This window comes from Idiotropiscis lumnitzeri, chromosome 2, assembly GCF_059441095.1.
Source record: "Idiotropiscis lumnitzeri isolate Australia: NSW breed Sydney's pygmy pipehorse chromosome 2, RoL_Ilum_1.0, whole genome shotgun sequence".
Classification (NCBI taxonomy): domain Eukaryota; kingdom Metazoa; phylum Chordata; class Actinopteri; order Syngnathiformes; family Syngnathidae; genus Idiotropiscis; species Idiotropiscis lumnitzeri.
In genome coordinates, this window is record NC_142392.1 from 7,625,388 (window position 1) to 7,642,823 (window position 17,436).

The 17,436-nt window shown below is 42.1% G+C and overlaps 2 protein-coding genes across 4 annotated transcripts; both read right to left on the bottom strand.

Moving 5' to 3' along the window:
* Positions 1-1,766: 1,766 nt before the first annotated feature.
* phlda1 (pleckstrin homology-like domain, family A, member 1) lies at positions 1,767-4,692 on the bottom strand. Its single transcript, XM_088287635.1, has 2 exons — positions 4,023-4,692; positions 1,767-3,374 (listed from the first exon to the last, which is right to left on the bottom strand). The coding sequence occupies exon 1, from the start codon at positions 4,556-4,558 to the stop codon at positions 4,064-4,066; it is 495 nt and encodes a 164-aa protein (XP_088143761.1). The 5' UTR covers positions 4,559-4,692; the 3' UTR covers positions 1,767-3,374; positions 4,023-4,063.
* A 1,428-nt stretch (positions 4,693-6,120) lies between these two features.
* On the bottom strand, positions 6,121-16,343 carry nap1l1 (nucleosome assembly protein 1-like 1). Of its 3 annotated transcripts, XM_088287634.1 has the most exons (16): positions 16,205-16,343; positions 13,397-13,435; positions 13,056-13,144; positions 12,134-12,236; positions 10,764-10,905; positions 10,520-10,612; positions 10,233-10,361; positions 10,072-10,143; positions 9,856-9,995; positions 9,628-9,773; positions 9,516-9,535; positions 9,299-9,421; positions 8,923-8,955; positions 8,793-8,843; positions 7,973-8,009; positions 6,121-6,754 (listed from the first exon to the last, which is right to left on the bottom strand). In XM_088287634.1, the coding sequence occupies exons 2-15, from the start codon at positions 13,411-13,413 to the stop codon at positions 8,004-8,006; spliced, it is 1,164 nt and encodes a 387-aa protein (XP_088143760.1). In that variant the 5' UTR covers positions 13,414-13,435; positions 16,205-16,343; the 3' UTR covers positions 6,121-6,754; positions 7,973-8,003. The 3 variants fall into 3 exon arrangements, with proteins under 3 accessions (XP_088143760.1, XP_088143759.1, XP_088143758.1); XM_088287633.1 differs by lacking the exon at positions 7,973-8,009 and having other exon boundaries at positions 10,532-10,612; XM_088287632.1 differs by lacking the exon at positions 7,973-8,009.
* Positions 16,344-17,436: the final 1,093 nt, after the last annotated feature.

The window sequence follows — 17,436 nt, forward strand, 5'->3', positions numbered from 1 at the left end:
ATTATGAACAAGTTTGATCAAGGGTTTTCTCTTGATCAAAAAAAAAAAAAAAGTGTGAGGACTGGATGACATCTCATTTGAGTCAATTCTAATTACTTCTTGAGATTAATGCATGCAGATTTGGAATGAGACAGAATGGCTCAATAGTGGAGGGCTGGGGTGGGCGAACTTTTTGATTGGCGGGCCACAATGGCTTCTAAAATTTGACAGAGGAGCAGGAGCAGATGGATGGAGTGTTTTGGTAACCTCACCTTATCGGAGAAAAAAAATAATTAAATGAAAGTGAAGAAAAACATGACAACAATATATATGTCTTTGTAAAACCGCGGTATTTAGAAAATAAAACATTAACGAGGTTTATTCATTTAATTTTCATTTTAATTTTTAAAGTTCAGCGGGCCCGATTAAAGCGTTCAACGGGCCGCATGTGGCCCCCGGGCCGTAGTTTGCCCACGGCTGGTGTAGTGTGTCTATGAGCTCACATGAACAGTTATTTTTTGCTGCATTTCTCGAAAAATCTTTCCCATTTTTTTTTTTATTCTTGTTTTCACTTGACATAAATTGGAATATGGGTGATCTCAAAAGTTTCAAAAGGAGCAAACTTCAATAACATTTTAAGTTGGGCAATTTGTCAAAATGTTTTTGTTAATGTGAAGCAAACAATTTGCTCACTTTATTGTGCTGACTAAGATCGTTGCCATAGATGTCGGTTATTCATATTTTAAAGTCGTTCCAATTGAAATAAAAGCACATACAAAAACATACGCGCCCAATATGGATCAATATGCATCCAAAGAAAAATTCTTCCGGTCCATTTAAAAAAATTACATGTCCGTATTTCAATATGATGTGTGAAATGAAATCGGTTTTGTGCGCCAGAGCGGCTGAGTGGTCTTTGAGAGGGTTTTCGGAAGTCTTTGAGAGGTAATCCCGAATGACATCCCTGACGGCTCCTCTTACCTCCCTGGCTCAAATCACAAAGAGTCGGCTGTGGCGAGGAATACGTCGGCGGTCAGCGCACATGCCAAGATGCGCAAACCTGTCGACAACAGCTGACGCTCGAAAGAGTCCATCAAAGGCCGGGGACTCCACCGCCACGTTTTTGAAATGGGATGTCAACAGTGTAACTTAAGCATCGTGTCCTCTACTCTTCGTTTTGTGACTTCTCCAAGGACAATTGCGGCAAAGTATTGTAATAAATTGTGTTCGTGGCTTAAAATGTTTATTAAGAATGCAGAGTGTCATTTGAATTTCTGACACACGTCAGCATATTTGGTTCTGGAATGAGAGAGAGCGCCAAACATCATGGATAGATTAAATACAACCAGGGCATGATAGAGCAAAGCAGCCCCAAATTTAACCAAGTTTCACAGTTGGTTCCACCTGTCCTTTTTTTTGTGGTTGTCAACATAAAGCTTGTCATACAACCAAAAAAAAAAAAACCACAAGCGCACGAGTGGTGATGATTCAAGTCAGGCGTCAAGTATTAGAAGTGACAAGATCACCCGGCCGGCAGCCACGAAGCCTTCCCGTGTCACAAACGATGTCGTCACCACGTGGCGCGTTTAATCGAATTAGCCCGGATTCACAAGCTTTTTGACACGACACACTGGTGGCGCTTCATCCGAGTGGCAGCAACTGGCAGAGAAACTCAATCCCCCCCCGCGCTACTTTTAGACTCGGAAATGAGGTGGGCTGTAAAACATGAAAGCAGAGACCGCGCTGACCCGAATGAACCGGCTCGGAAAAACGAAACATGAGCGCAGTTGCCTCTTTATACTTTTTTAATGGAATGTATCATTTGGAGGTATGAAAATAGATTTTGAAGTCAAAGAAAACGGACGGGAGCAGAGAAGCATGTCAGTGAGGAGCAGCGAAGGCGAGATAAAGGGCAGAGCCGGTACCCCGCGTGAGGGAGATGACAACAACACTGAGGCATGTGTTAATTCGGCCGCCATACACTCTCGAAAAGGACTCACACGATCAACATGAGCTACTGGGAAATCAACACATAACCGCCTTGTGAAGTCAGGCCGTTCGTTTGAAATTGCTGTCAATCATGACACATCCCTAAATAACTTGCAGAAGGGTTAATACCTTGCAGATGACACATGTGAAGGGTTTAGAAATTGTTTTGAACTAATTGGCAATTGGACAAAGAAAATGAAAGCCACAACCGGGGGGGGGGGAACAAAAACTTGGGCTTGCCAAATAGTGAGCCAACTGGTCCAGATTGGTTTTTAACCAGCAATGCCCACGGGGCAGTCACCAAAGTTTGTTTCTACTGCCATGACATTATTAATGAAAAAAAAAATACTAAATAAAATCAAGCCACTGTTTTATTTTATTTTTCTATTCCATTAGAATGGAACACTGACAGAGGGTGCCAAATAGTGAGACGACTTTTAGTTCTATGACCAAGTTGTTAGTATGACCAAGCTAGTTAAACGGAGAGCCAATGTTTTTAGTTGCAAACTATAAAAAAAAAGTATTAATACGTTTAAAATGCCATTGTGAACAATTTATAAACCCTTCATCAAGGCACCCATCACTGCACTTGGCTAAAATATATCACACAATGTCCAAATAGTCCAAAAAATGATGAGTACCTGTGTCATAATATATTACTTGTCTTTTTTTTTTTTAACAGATAAACATAAATTCGCCATTGTACAGATTAGCGGGGCCATGTTAGCATAATGCTAACGACGGGAAAAGCGCTAGCGAAATGCAGGAACGTGTAGGTTAGCGCCAGGCTAACGCTACACACAAGACAAGAAATGGAAACGGCTAACTCACATTACACGTTTGACTCTTGTGAAGGCGTGTTTCGTCAGATGAGCTAACAGGCTTACTGCTAGCATCAAAGATCAGCCATGTTGCATGTGAATGAATCAAATACGATCACTACGATCCTAACCACCCCTCTGTAGCCAGAACATAACAGACACGTTCATACACTAAGATCAGATTTAAGACTTCCATACAGGCTAACGTGGCTAATTGTCCCATTCATTAAAACAAGCAAAATTGGGTCTGGAAAAGAATCTTTGGTTCAATGATGCTGACCTAACCGCTAATAAGACGACGACAGTACAAATAAAGGCATATTTCCAATCATGGACGTCCCATTAAACACACGCATAGAAAAAAAATATATACACGACTAATAAATAACTGCACGGTCCAACGCACTTGTTTTCTCACATGCTTTTTTGTTAGTCCATGAGTCTTTAGTGGGGGAAGTCCGTGTGGCAGGGGAGGAAGGTTTCTGTGAAAACATGGGTCGGCAGGGGGGCGGGGCTTGTCCTGGAGACCTGAAGCTGATGCGGCAGAGGTGGGAGTCGATATAAATCGTCCAGTGTCCAATTAACCTGTGAACAGAATCAATTAGACGCGTTGCTGCAAATTCGATTGAAAAGTCGCCCAATACGTGCACTTCATTAACCAGTTCAATTGTCTAGACGAATGGGTTTCCAAACTGTGGCTTGTGGGACTGCTTTTAAATATGTTAATGGGAAAAATGAGAAAATCCAAGAAACTGACAATTTGTCTACCCATCATTCTATTTTGAACTGTGGGTCTGAAACTTTTACACCAAGTACCACGTAAAAAAAACATATTAACATTTAGAATCATTTTTCCCCACAAGTTGTACACTACAAGTTTGGAGACTTCTCCGAACATTAACAATGCCCTTAAACATCAAACATAAAAAATCTGACAATATTTTGATTCAATTGTTAGTGGCAGTCGTACTAAAAAGTAGTGGTTATTTGATTTACCAAAACTAAAAAACAATTGGCACTTCCAAAGATGATAATAATATTCAGTAGTATAGCAAAAAATATATATATTATATTACTATTATATAATGTACTGTACTATGTTTGTGTTTTAGGCGGTCAACAGCTAGGGATGCCAATAGAGACAAGGACCCGGTCCAATTCACACGGGGATTCCCCAGGTCGTCCCCCAGACATCTCACCACCACCACCCCGGGGGTCCTTCCCTCCTCTTACCGCAAACGGCGCTCCAATGTCCGCCGGACTCGCCGGGCAGGTCACGCCACGTTGGGCGAGCTCCGCAGCGTCTTGTGGCTCTGCCCGGGCATGTGCACGACCAGCAGCTGCTGCTTCTGCCGGGTCGACTTGACCGCCAGGATGGCCTGGCGATTCTTGTACTGGACCATCTGCAGGGTGATCTCGGCGTTCCAGCCTTCGTCCTGCGGGCACCTGAAGTCGATCTCCTTCCCCTCGGACATGACCACGGTGAAGTAGACGTACTTGCCCTTGCGCTCCACGCAGTCCACGGTCTTCATGTTGGCGAAGTGGAGCTCCTTGACTTTGCCCGCGTCTTCGCCGCGGTGGTGGTGGTGGTGGAGATGATTGTGGTGCGGTTGCGTTTGCGGCGGCTGGTGATCGTGCTGCTTGGGCGGCAGCAGCAGCACGCCGTCCTCGGTCAGGACGCACAGCTTCTTCTTCCACAGCTGCAGCAGGCCGTCGCTCCTCTTCTCCAGCACGCCTTCCTTGAACACCTTCCTGCCGTTTTCCAACATGCTCACTCCGAGCCTGCCACTTTTTTTTTTTCCTTTCCTGGGGAGAGGGCACAGACGCGGAGGTCTACCCCGGAGAGGGCGAAGGCATACGGGACGCGCAGATGGCGAGCGTCGGGTCGGTTGTGGAGGTTGGTTGTGCTCGACTGGTTGCCCGAGACGGGCGGGGGAGGGTCGGGACCGCCCACACGAAGAGACCCAACCTACTCCAAAAGCAAAAAAAAAAAAAAAAAAAAAAAAAAACAGACCCAGAAATACACGTGGGCCACTTTAATAGGAACACCAACGCTTGTCTAACACGATCTTTTTGTAAAACATAGAATTATTAATTTCGTTACATAATTGGTAAAGTGATTTATTATAATTACGAACACTAAAGCAATATATTTCATTATGGGCCAACGTCAATTCCAAATAAAACTACATAATTAAATATACTAAAATACTTCAAAATTACAAATTAACGGGTTAATCCGTAATTTTCCCAAATCCAAAACATTGACAAATTCAGGCGCAAACTCGAGATTAATTAAAAAAAATAAAGCAATTAAATATTACTTTTTTTATTTACTTCAAAAATAACTACCATATCTCGTAAAGCCAAATTTAAACACTGTACCATATTAGATGTGCATCTTTAGCACATTATCTCACAACAAAACACCGTCCTCAAATTACCACTAAACGCATAAATTTAGAGAATTATTTTGAGAAAAATGTCTGGCAAGGTGACTCGTTTAGATCCTATTCAAGGATGCTTTAACACTATTCGGTCTTTTGTTTAAAATACACTTCATGTTTGGCGATTTTACATTTTTAACAAGATATTCAAGTCAATACCTGTTACAAGCTTCACAAAAGAATTGTTGAAAAATGTGATTAATCGCAACTACGGAATTTTATTTGCGATTAATTCGTTAAAAAAATAAAAAATTACAGTCCTTGTAAAGTTATAATTTTGTCACATTAAAACTGCTTTAGACGTCAATGTTTTAGTTTTTTTTACATTTATAATATACATGGCTACTTGTATAAAGGCAAAACGCGCCCCCTGTTGACGAAAGGAAGAAGTCAACTCCAGCTTCTTCACAAACGCAATCATTCACACGCGTCAAATTCAATGTTTAACCGATTTATTCATGAACATACACGTACAGTAATTGAGTACATCAGTATTTTTTTTTGGTAGCATAGCAATTTGTCTCGACAACAGCTGCTGCCCAGGCAAAAACAGCCGTTTTAGCAACGAAAACAGTTGCCCTTCTGCTTCTGAATATTGCTCCTGTGGCCCTTGAGGGGTTACACCAAAAAAGGTGGGGGGGGGGGGGGGGGGAAATGTTGAAGTGTGGAGAGGAGGGTAGTGGGTCATTGGCCACATCGGGGGGGAGGCCTTGTCACACGTTCCCTCGTTTTCATTCACAGTGATAAACGGGAGTTTTGTAGTCAGTTACTCGAGATACACGAGGCAAGTGAGACGTAGTGTGCTACAAGACCACCTGTACGCCTGCTAAGTACGACGGTGGGGACGTCACAAAATGGAGTCAGAAAATGGTGGACCCGTGCGGTTGTCGGTTTCATACCCTGGTTTTTATTCAATGCCTTGAGTGTTTCACCAATGGACCCCGATTAAGTGGTTTGACTGGAATGTTTTGGAACAGGAGGAAGAGGAACTGTACAACTGAAGCGCGACACAAAGGCCCACCGGGGGAAAATGTAAAGGGAGTGGCGTGGAATGAGTCGGATCCGGTCTCAATCACAGCTGTTGTCTAAGAGCAAATACCACAAAAAGACTTCACAAGAACTAGTTTAGCGGTGAAGATCATGCTTTTTTTTTTTTTTTTTTTTTACTTGTTTTTTCATCTTTTCTATAGTACAGAAGAAAAACAGGTCTAGTAAAATACTATATCACGAGCCACACGGCTCAAAGTATTATTACCGTGTTTTTAATTCAGGTTTTTTTGTAACGAAAACCTTGAAACCTTCAAATTGTCTACCAAGAAAAATACAAAAACATTATAAGGCGGTAAGTTACTAGTTCGTTTTTTTTGTAATATATATATTTATATATGTACGTTTTCCCCTGTTTGTTTTGTTTTGTTTTTTTTTTTAAATGAAGTTGTTAACAGTGCAGTTGGATCCTGGAGGCAGCGAGGCCACACTTCACTGAGGCTTGCACTCAGCTGGGGAGGCCGTGTCCTTCTGCAAGAGACCAATAGAAAGGCGACATTGAACAAGCTGAGCAAGAGCCACGGACAACGCTTCAACGATTCCAAACAATCGTTATAAAGAGCCGAAAATAAATTGCATTATTCTCTCTAAAAAAAAAAAAAAAAAATGATTGCTTTGGGATTAATGGAGTCATGGATTATTCCATTTATTTGAGGGAACAAATTATTCATTCCACTTAAAGCTTATGGTTACAGTTTGATTTAACGGAAGGAACTGTGGATAATGACGCAAGTATCAAACTTGACCAATCAATCAATCATGCTCGGCGGTTTATTCAGGATTCACAAAATTTACGCCCCCTAGTGGCAGCACCAATTTCTTTTTTTTTTTTTTTTTGAGACATCTATTTGAGGATTTGCTTGTGGGGTTCATAGACTATTTTGGGTGTGGGGCCACTATTACAAATATAGTAATTACATGGTTACGCACACGCTGGTTGCTCAATTGTCTTGAGTTTGAGGAGTACATTTGACAGTAATTTAATTTCAGGCTCTTTCACTTGGAGATACCCAGGAGAATGAATAGCACTCAAGTTACGCAGTCGCGGCCAAATGCTCGAGTGGAAACGGGGGGGGGGGGGGGGGGGTGTTGAAAAGCATGCGCCGGAATTAATTAAAGCCTCATCATCTCGGGGATGGGGCATCCTTCCAGAGGTGATGGCAGCTGCTCAGTGAGTTGTCTGTGGCAGTGTGCCATCCACACTGGAGATGCGTCGGATGCTGCTCAACTCTTGCGGGTTTGCCATTTAGTGCGCGACGACTAGCGTTTAATCTGCGGCAACCGTTTTTGGGGGTGGAATTGAAATTCTCTGGTTTTAAGCACTTTTGCAGCAATCGGGAAGATTAAAAACTCAAGGGTGAAATGGATCAATGATGTTCCAAACACACGCAGCAATCGTCAGAGAGCAAACTATTCTGGCAAAACAAACATAAAAAAAAAAAAAAAAAAGAGACTGGAACACGAACAAAAAGACGAGCTTCAACATAGAAAAAAGAAACGGGTAGAAATGCAGCGTGCACTATGGGTTAAACTTCCCAAAATAAAAAATCCAAACCAAATGAGTTAGTGAGGAGCTCATGGCAGCAGGACAGAAGAAGATGAAGACAGCCCAAAGAATAAAGTTAAATAAAAGGTGAAAGGTTGGGATTAGGGGTGGTAGTAAGCCGACAGTTGACAAGCTGTACCTACCGGGACAGGGTTATTTTTCTACTGTCACCACTTAAACCTAGTGAGGAAAAATTTAAAAAGTAGCTGACAAAGTATGCCAAAAAATGTGACCGATCAGAGATGAAGAGCACGATGAGTAAAGGAGAGGGCAAAAAAAAAAAGAAAAAAAAAACTAGCATTGTGTTGAGTGACAAGAGCAGCATGCTGGTTTCATGTGATGGTGGAAACATACAAACATCTCTGCTTTTAGCAAACGTGGTTATCAGGAGAGTTGTGTTCAGAATAATAGAGTTGGGGGGAATTCCAAAGCGCTGTTTTTGAACGAGCTGCTCAAGCATGGAAATGTGGAAAATTGCATCCAGCGCATACACAAAATCGGCACAACCATTTGACAAATTGCAATCAGGCGGCTTTGATGAAGTGCTGCCTCCGTAAGTGAAAATGATGCATTTGCGGTTTATAAACGTACGATTCATTTGCAGTCCTCACAAAGGGAATCGCCAATGACACAAAAACGTGGCTAAAATTAAAAAAGTGGCATTTTGCAATTACATGAGACAGCCTCCTGCTACTATTGTGAACACAACGAAAAATGTGAAGTAGTGGCAGTGAGGAGTGGAGCGTCGTACGAGTCTTGTTTTAGCCAAGGAGTCAAATTAAGATGACAAGAAATCCAAGCAGATGCAATGAGATTCATAAGACAGTATGGATTGTGTATGTTGAAGAGACAGCGGCAGTTCTCAGTCGCCCAGAGGCGTTTTATGGCACTTATGATATGAAGGAACGGAGAATGTTTTTAATGGTGCGGAGACGTTGAGAACCGCCGCGCGAGGGATCTTACCTTGGGATCGTAGTCGGGGTCATTCTCCTCGTCGGCTTCCTCCTCGCCTTCCTAAATGATACAAACATTAACGTGCGACGCTGACGTCAACGGCGCCAGCCATTTGATTCCAAATCATGTGCAGCCTCACCTCGTCATCAGCCTCCTCGCCCTCTTCGTCGTACTGCAAAGCACACGAGGGGCGTTACGAAAGTGGCATTTTGTCATGTTTAAAATCATCGCCTGGATTAACTCACATTAAGGGAGAGGAGAATTACTGTTCTGAGCCAGTGTTATATTATTGAGAATAATTCGAGTCGGAATTCAAAAACCCATCTCCAGGAAAATTATACACAACACCACTAAAAGCAAAACGAAAAAAAAAAGTGGTTGAATTTATCTACTGGCATAATTAATACAAATTCCGACAAAGAATAAAAAAAATTCAAATATTGAATCATTTTTTACAGGAAAGCGTCGCCCCTCTCAATTTCAGTGATAAACTCGACACGTGAATGAGCACTTACGTCGTCATCGTCGTCCTCGATGGCCTCTCCCGTGAAGTACAACACGGCCCGGGGAACGATGCGCTCGCGGATGAAGTGGCCGATCTCAAAGTCGGCTGCCAGGACCGCCTCGGAGTCCTCATCCTGGAGAGAGAAAGAGATCAAGTGGGACTCATTGGCCTACGAAATACGGAGGTGAATACGCCATATTTTGTTTGTTTTAGGGAAGGCGACTTACCAACTCTCCATTTTCAGGGACTGCGCGAAAGAAAAAAAAAAAAAGGAGCTTATGAGATGAAAATATACACCCCCAAAAAATTAAGTTAACAATAGTTAGCTCCTAAGCTTACCTTCTGGTGGGGTGAAGAAATTGAAAAAGGAGTCGTTGGGGACCGTTTTGGTGACTGTCCTGACTGTGCCGCGGCCCTTGTGCTTCTGCTTCTTCTTGATAGTTTTCAACGTGACGTTCTTGCCCTTTGTCCATTCGATCGTGGAACTGTGGCGGCGGAGGAACAGAACTTTAGATTTAATTCAATGAATACAAAAATGTGTCGTTCCTAATGTACTCCAATACTCACCCCGTGCATGAAATGATCTCAGGTCCGTCAAAGGAGAAAGGATCGTTCTCATCGGGCTCTGACCTCATTTTGTAGGTTTTCGTCAACACTGTGTTTGTGAAGAATTCGTTGGCCTCAAAGTGGAATTCCAACCCGAAGCTCTGCGAGGAAAAGATGGAAACGTCAATTTTTTTTTTAATTGCTCCAAAATACTTTCCAACATTCAGTTTGACTCACCATGGGTTGCCCCGGGTCTGAGAATTTCACTTTGATATCTTGTAAATGTTTGAGGATGGGCTCATCGTGTTCCTGAGGAGTCCACAAAGCGAGCGCGTCATCTTCTGAACACACTAGCAGATGTTGGCCAGCAGAGGGAGGCAAAGCACAGCCGAGTTTACCTGCAGCATGTCGCTGAGCAGGTCCACGTTTTTGAACACCGTTAACCAGAACTCCGGGATGCCTTTGGGGTCCTCCTTCTCTTCGTCCTTCTTCTCCTCCTCTAGTTTAGCCTTCTCCTTCATCTCATCCTGCAGGAAGGGCGGACATTTTCTCATTGGCAAAACCGCTTTGCCTGCACTTCAGACCCCCACACACCCCACAGGCAGACAAGAGAGGAAGACAAGCAGCGACTACCAAGGAAACAAAAAAACGGAGGAAGACATGCGAGCATAGATGTCACCTGTACCTGCTTACTTACTGTCAGCTCTTCCTCCTCATCTGCTTTCCATTCACATTCCTCGTCTGTGGGCTCATACGCTGCTTTGACAATGTCACTTCTCTGCAAGAAACAACAACATTATTTTCCGCAACGGATTCTGCTGAATCATGACTCATCACTTTTGGACGGATGATGCATAATGGTAGAAATAAAAATCCACCTCATCAGGTGGCGGAAGATAATAGATAGATAAGGGCCGATGGTGACGTACTTTGTCGAAGAGTGGCTGGTAAAGGGCGGCGTACTTTCTCTCCAGTTCGTGGACTTCCTCGTAGAACTTGGCCTCGATGTGTGCGCACTTCACCTGCAGGTTCTTGAGGGCGTTGATGCGTCGCTTCACAACCTTTGGTAAACTAAACACAAAGTGGAGGAAGGATGAGGAAAATCCGCGTAGCCTCTGGATACCAAACGTGGGAGTGAATTCCACAAAACATACTAGAATTAAGCTAAGTTTTTTTGGGCGTCATTTTTAAACTGCTTCCATTTTTTCAAGTGCATCCCCGCTGATTATCGCTGTTTCTACAACTAATAAGGCTGCAAACCAAGCGGAGCTAGTTAACAAAAATTAGTGTTGTTAATAAAGCGACTTTCTGGGAATTACATTGAAAAAAAAAATATTAAAAAAAAAATATATAAAAAAAAAATCTGACCTCTGAGGTGAACCATTTTCATCCTTGCCCAAAAAATAAATAAATTAAAAAAAATAAAATAAAATAAATTTTTAAAAAAGCGCAATCAGAGAAAATTACATTGAACATTGCCAAAAACATGGCGGTTGTTTTTTCCCCCCCTTGCATTTATCCACACGATTGTTCACTTTTACAGCAGAAGCAGGATGAAATAAACGACCCAAGCCAATAACGTAGCCTGGAGATCTCGTTCTATTTGCGCTACTAGTGTCCAATCAGAAAGGGCTTTGGACGTGATTCATCGGCACCTTAGAGGCTTTTCACCAAACTAGCCGCTGCTTTCAAGCTGTAAATATTTTGCATCAGGGCCTTGCCACACCCGTACAACTCCACAGGAAAACAATTTCAAAAAGCGCGAGGAGGTACGATGGAATAGGCATTTTGCTTACACACACACACACACACACGTTTTGAATAATGATGAATTAAAAAAATTTGAATAATGTGATACTCATTAGCTTTTTAAATAAGCAAGGGCATTGAAGAGATTAAAAAAAAAATTGATATTTTGCAAGCTTTGATTTCACAGCCACACATCGACCAGCCCACCAAGATGCACTTTAAATCTGATTAACTCAAATCCAGTCAGCTCTCCTATCAAACAACCTAATGTCAATTCTGATGGAATTTCCAGCATCGATTATTATTTTGTCCCCATCCCAGCCCACCTCAGCAGTGCCCAGGAAATGAAGGCTGTTTTCAAGCCAACCAGACTCAAGTTTCTCAGCGGTGAGGTAAATTAATATGCCTGCACTATCGGAAACCTTCTTTGGGCCAGAGCATTTAGGATGCTGCAAGTGGGGACCGTCAAATACGCAGACAAGAGTGATCTTGGCAACATTCTTTCATTCTCCGAAAAACGTTTATCTAACTAAAAATAAAATAACCGTACCTCTCGATGTACCCCGATGGTGAACCGTTGAGGCCGTCAAGGCCCTCCTGTAGCGCAGCCAGGATCTGTGGATTCTGCATAAGCTGCTCTGTCAGCTGGCGAGCTGTGGACAAACACAAAACGCTATCAGTAGGCGAACGACAAAACTAATTAGTCGCTACGACCGTCTTTGCAAAGAATTGAATGGAGCGCAAGCTTGGACTGAATGGGCGGCTGGCTGAAAGGGCAATTAAAATGTTCTTTTCTATCCGTTTAAGTCTATTTAATAGTCTGAGCTTCAATGATTTCTGTAGTGTTTAAAAAAAAAAAAAAAAAAAAAAAGTTGAGTAAACATAATCGGGCCAGCAGTTGTGCAACAGTTTTTAAAAGCAACAATATGGAGTCATTTTGACATCATTTTGCTTTATAACGAGAGGACTAAGTGCCTCGGGCCGTTGCCAAGGGAACCACGGATTGCCTTCATAATGGGCCAAAACAACCCTCACAGAAAAAAAAAAAAAAAATGTCGTTTTCGCACCTGCGCTAATTTTACTCTCTCGAGTTTGTGTAGTGATTCAACAAAAGATCGAAAAGGGGACTACTGAGTAAGCATACAATTTTTCTTTAGGGTACTTCGTGATTACTTGGCTGCCCGTAGCTGAAAATGTCATTTGGGAAGTTTACATCAAATCCACCCCCAAGCTTCTCTGCAGCAAGGCCCAGAAATTCCCAAGAAAATGTCACAATGTTAAGGGCAAAAGGTAAGCAGACCTGCAACTTTATCAGTGCAGGGAGGTGATGCACTCTAATGTGTCCGATGCATTTGCGACACTTTTGTCCACGTGTAAATCGGCGGAATGTTGTGATGCACCAACAAGTGAAAATAAGCCATAAAAAAAAATAATCATAAAAAAATAAATAAAATGTAACCTTGGTAGGATACCTTTGCTTTTGGAATTTTCTACCGTCTCCTCCTCTTCCACTTCCTCCACATCTTCCATATCTGCCGGGTCCATCTCCGCTTGGTCTTTGCTGTTCACGGGGGGGGAGACGAGAAGGGAAAAGTCAGCCAAGTGGGCAAACACCGAAGCGGCAAAAATCACACATTGAACAATCAAGATGAAATCTATGCAGACCCTTTTCGTTAAAACAAAACGGCAGCAAATGCATATGAGGTGTCAAAGTGACGTGACTTGGTATGGCTTCAAACGTAAACTTCCTCCCACAGCGACGAGCAGACATTCACCCCAAAACTGTCAAAGTTTGACTGACGCTCATACTCACTTGTCAATGTCTGCCATCTCAGCTGAGTTTCAAGCGATGCTAAAAAAAAATAAAAAAAAAAAATGAGTAAGACATAGTTGAATAGCAAACGGGCTTGGCTCCTTGAATTATTCATGACATCCCATCATTGTAGTCCCAAGTCCATGGCGACGGCGCATGCCAGGCAAGCTTATTTAAATGCATCACCTGAGTTAACGTTTACAGTGTGTGCATAGGAACTTTCACTATCAGCAGTTGGATTTAGATGGCTGAGCTGAAAGGAAGAGTAGAAATAGCTGTCCAAGATTTGGGAATTAAAAAAAAAATTCAAGAACTTTAATAAATTATGAGGGGGTTTGTTTGAGTAAATTAACAGTGCATCATTTAAATGGCATCCCCAGACTTCCCGGCTTTGCTGAACTCAAAACAGCAGATCGGGTGGTTCAATTTAGGCAGCACTTATTAAAAAAAAGGTCAAAAACAACATGTGACATTTACCCTGCCCACAAGTTAAGAGCTCAAACCTCTAACAAAGGCTTGAAACGTTGCGTTTCCGTTGAGCAGCAATACAAGCAGGCTAGAAAAGAGCAGAAACGATGCACTGATAGTCGTGTAGGTGTGCGGAGGGAGAGGATGTAGACACTTTGTATGTGATCGGCCGCCATGTTATTGATGGTCAAGTCCTTTAAAAGGCTTTTAGTAGCCAGTGGAGCATACATTCTTCTAATACGGTAATGTTGAACAAAATATGATTAGTGAAGCATTTCCAAATGTGTGTGTGTGTGTTGGGTAATGGTGGGCGCATAAATGAGCAAAAATTGTTACACACCAGGATACAAGAGATTTTTTTTTTCTGGCTCAGCAGTTTGAATAGTGTCCGTGTACACTGACCAACATGACGGCGAAGAGCAACTTATACATCCACTCCAACGACTGTTTTTCAAAAGGGACTACTGATTTTAAATCCCGCTGAGGAACAACGTGAGCTGAACAACTTTCACAGTGTTTTGCGGATGACGAGAAAGGAGCCGAGTAGAAGGCATTCAGCTGCAAGAAAAAAATTGTCAAGGGGAAATGACTGAAATTCACATTTTTCCAACAGTTCGGCCAAATCAATGATTTCGACCAAGATTTGAGCCAAATGTACTGAATTGAAACAAATACATTTTTATATTGTATCGTTTACTGCACAGAGAAGCTGTTGATGATACTGACGATCATCCAATAGTCAATAAAGTTGAAGAAAAAAAATCATTTTTTTATTTATTAATATATAAACATGACCCACCCACTGTTTTTGCAAGTGAGCTCTATGACTTTCTCTCTTGTTAACCAAGTTGGTTTGTTCAGAATTTGTTTTCATGAAACTTGTTTGCAGATTTTAACTATTCATAGTAAGGCTGGCCGGGTCCCTAACGCCAGAGAAATATGCATTTCAATTTTATTTAAAAAGATTCCAACTGTTTAATTTGGTTTTAAGGTCACTACTGTACCTACAGAGCACATTAAATGATTGAGGATTACCCGAAATAATAAATTTTAGAGCTGTAATTGCAGCACTATAATATTTTTGTCAAGGTTATCATTACATTAAAAAAATTGATACAGGCCGGGACGGTTATTAATTTGAAAATTTATTTATATTTAAAAATTTGACTGGAAAAATCTCATTGTGCACCAGCAAAAAAAAAAAAAAAAAAAATCAAGGTCAATTATGGATTGTCTGCCAACTAAAAAAAATATTTTAGTTGTTCAGTTTGTTACTACATGTTGCTGGCAAAACAGAAATTTTTGTGCTGATTGTTTTTCAGAACACTTAACTGAAACTGGATTGGGTAATTTCAATTTAAATACCTATGTGACCGCTAAAAATGATACGTTTGGTTTGTCTGTTGATTCTTGACCACCAAATTGACGCAGCACGCTCATGTTGAATCGAGGCAACATGAATCTTCTTCTTGTCGCATTTTTTTTCTAGTTGTCCGAAATTTTGACTCAGGTAATCCTTCTATTCGGATGTTTGTACACGAGCGCCCCAAGTCGACAGGTCCCAAAAGCCCTTTCGCAGATCCTGCCAGCGACCACGTGTTGCTCGCTCAAGTGGAGCAAACCTTGCGCTTACTTCCTTCAAGGGGGGAACAAATCAATCAGGTTAAAGTGCACGTCGAGATCATCAGTCATCGTTTGAGGGGCACACCCGCACGCCGATTTTGGGCAAACGACAACCGGGCGGTGTCACGTACCTCAACCGTGTGCATCCTATCGAGCGACTATGAGCTAACTTTAGCCACCGGCCTTGCGTTTTGCCCATTGTCGGGTGCACTTAGCCCGTTAGCTTCGCAGTACTGTGAGAGGCACTGCAACCATATCGACACTTGTTTTTTTTTTGTCCCCCCCCCCCCTTGTCAACGTGACTTACTTTCTTTCAATCACCTTCCGCCATTATCGACATCATTTTACGTCGTATTGAATTCCCGTCGTGTTATCGCGTTAGTTGACTTCCGACAAGGTTTCCCCCATCCTCAAAAAAATAAGGTCAACTCCAAAATCTTACACAGGCTAAAGACGGTGACATTTCGCTATTTTGTTGTTTTAATCGTCAAAATGTTTGTCGTTATTGTACAGCGCGGCAGCGTGACAGTTAATCGAACGTGAACATATTATGGAGGAGACGGTCGGTCTCAATGGCTGCTGCTGCTTCACTAGCATTAGCCGCCTACCCGCCACTGACGCCGCTTTAAATATCCATTGTGGTTAAATGCAGCCTCGTGAACGGTGAATTTAAATTAAAGCACCGCTGGTAGGACCACAACACACACCGTGGCTTACCGTAGCTCCGTGGCCGGCGGCGAGTGCTGGTGAGGTGGGCGCTGCGCTGTGAGTCGGTCCGAGAGTGGGAGGAGAGAAAAGACTCCGCTCTGATGGCGGTAAAAGAGGAGCGGGAGCCCGCCGCCTGCGCTCATATATGTCTGACGTCATCACGTAAACCGGTAGTCACCACGGTAACGCTGCAGGTGGGCGGGGAGACGGTCAACCAAGCCCACCCTAAATTTGGGCTTTGATTTCTTTTGGGCATATTCAACAAATTATTATTATATTTTTTTTTTTCGTTTCAAATATTTTTATTCTGGGACAGAGCAGAATCATTAATACAGTTATGGAACAGACATTGTGTCTCATTTTTCAGAATCCAACCAAAAAACAAACAGTGAACGTAACTAAATAATAATAATAATAAAACATATATATATATATATATATATATATATATATATATATAATAATGATAATAATAAATAGAAATTTCTCTATAAGGAAAAACAAATACATGTAACAAAAAAACAACAAATATTTTTTGGGGATTATTAACAAAATACCTGATTAACTTAATATCGCTCACTCTCTCTAGCGTTCTCTCTTTTGCTAAATATTATATTAATAAATAAATACACGAGTTAATGGTTTGCTCACATTGGATTCTTTTTTAAATTGTACTTATTTGGGTGTATTTGAGGTGGCTCGGGCATCTGGTTAGGACGTCCCCTGGACGCCCCCCTGCTGAGGTGTTCTGGGCATGTCCCACTGAGAGGAGGCGCCGGGGACGGCCCAATCCGTTTACTTCCCCTCAAACCTTATTTACCTTGTTTAGGGAGGGGGGAGGCAAAAGGTGGAAACACAATCCCCCTAGGAATTGGGAATGCACTTCCCCCTGCGACCCATGCATAATTTAATGGATTGATCGATACTTATTTGAAATTATTGAATTGTCTTATTTTCCAATGAATGTAAAAATGACAAGTTGTAAAAGGTAGTTAAAGGGCTATTATATCAGCATCGTCAGCTATCCCGTTAGGAAATTCCCCTTCAAATTGAATTGGGCCATCCCCTGATATCGAGTGTGGCTCATACTGTTGACTCACAGCTCGCCGACTTGTGACAACCATTTCAGATACCTGCAAATAAATATTTTGCTGAGTCATGGAGGCATTTGTTGTGATAGCCAAGGCAAGGACAACGGGTCGGCATTGAGTTTTCGAAGGACATCGGGTGTAGATAGACGA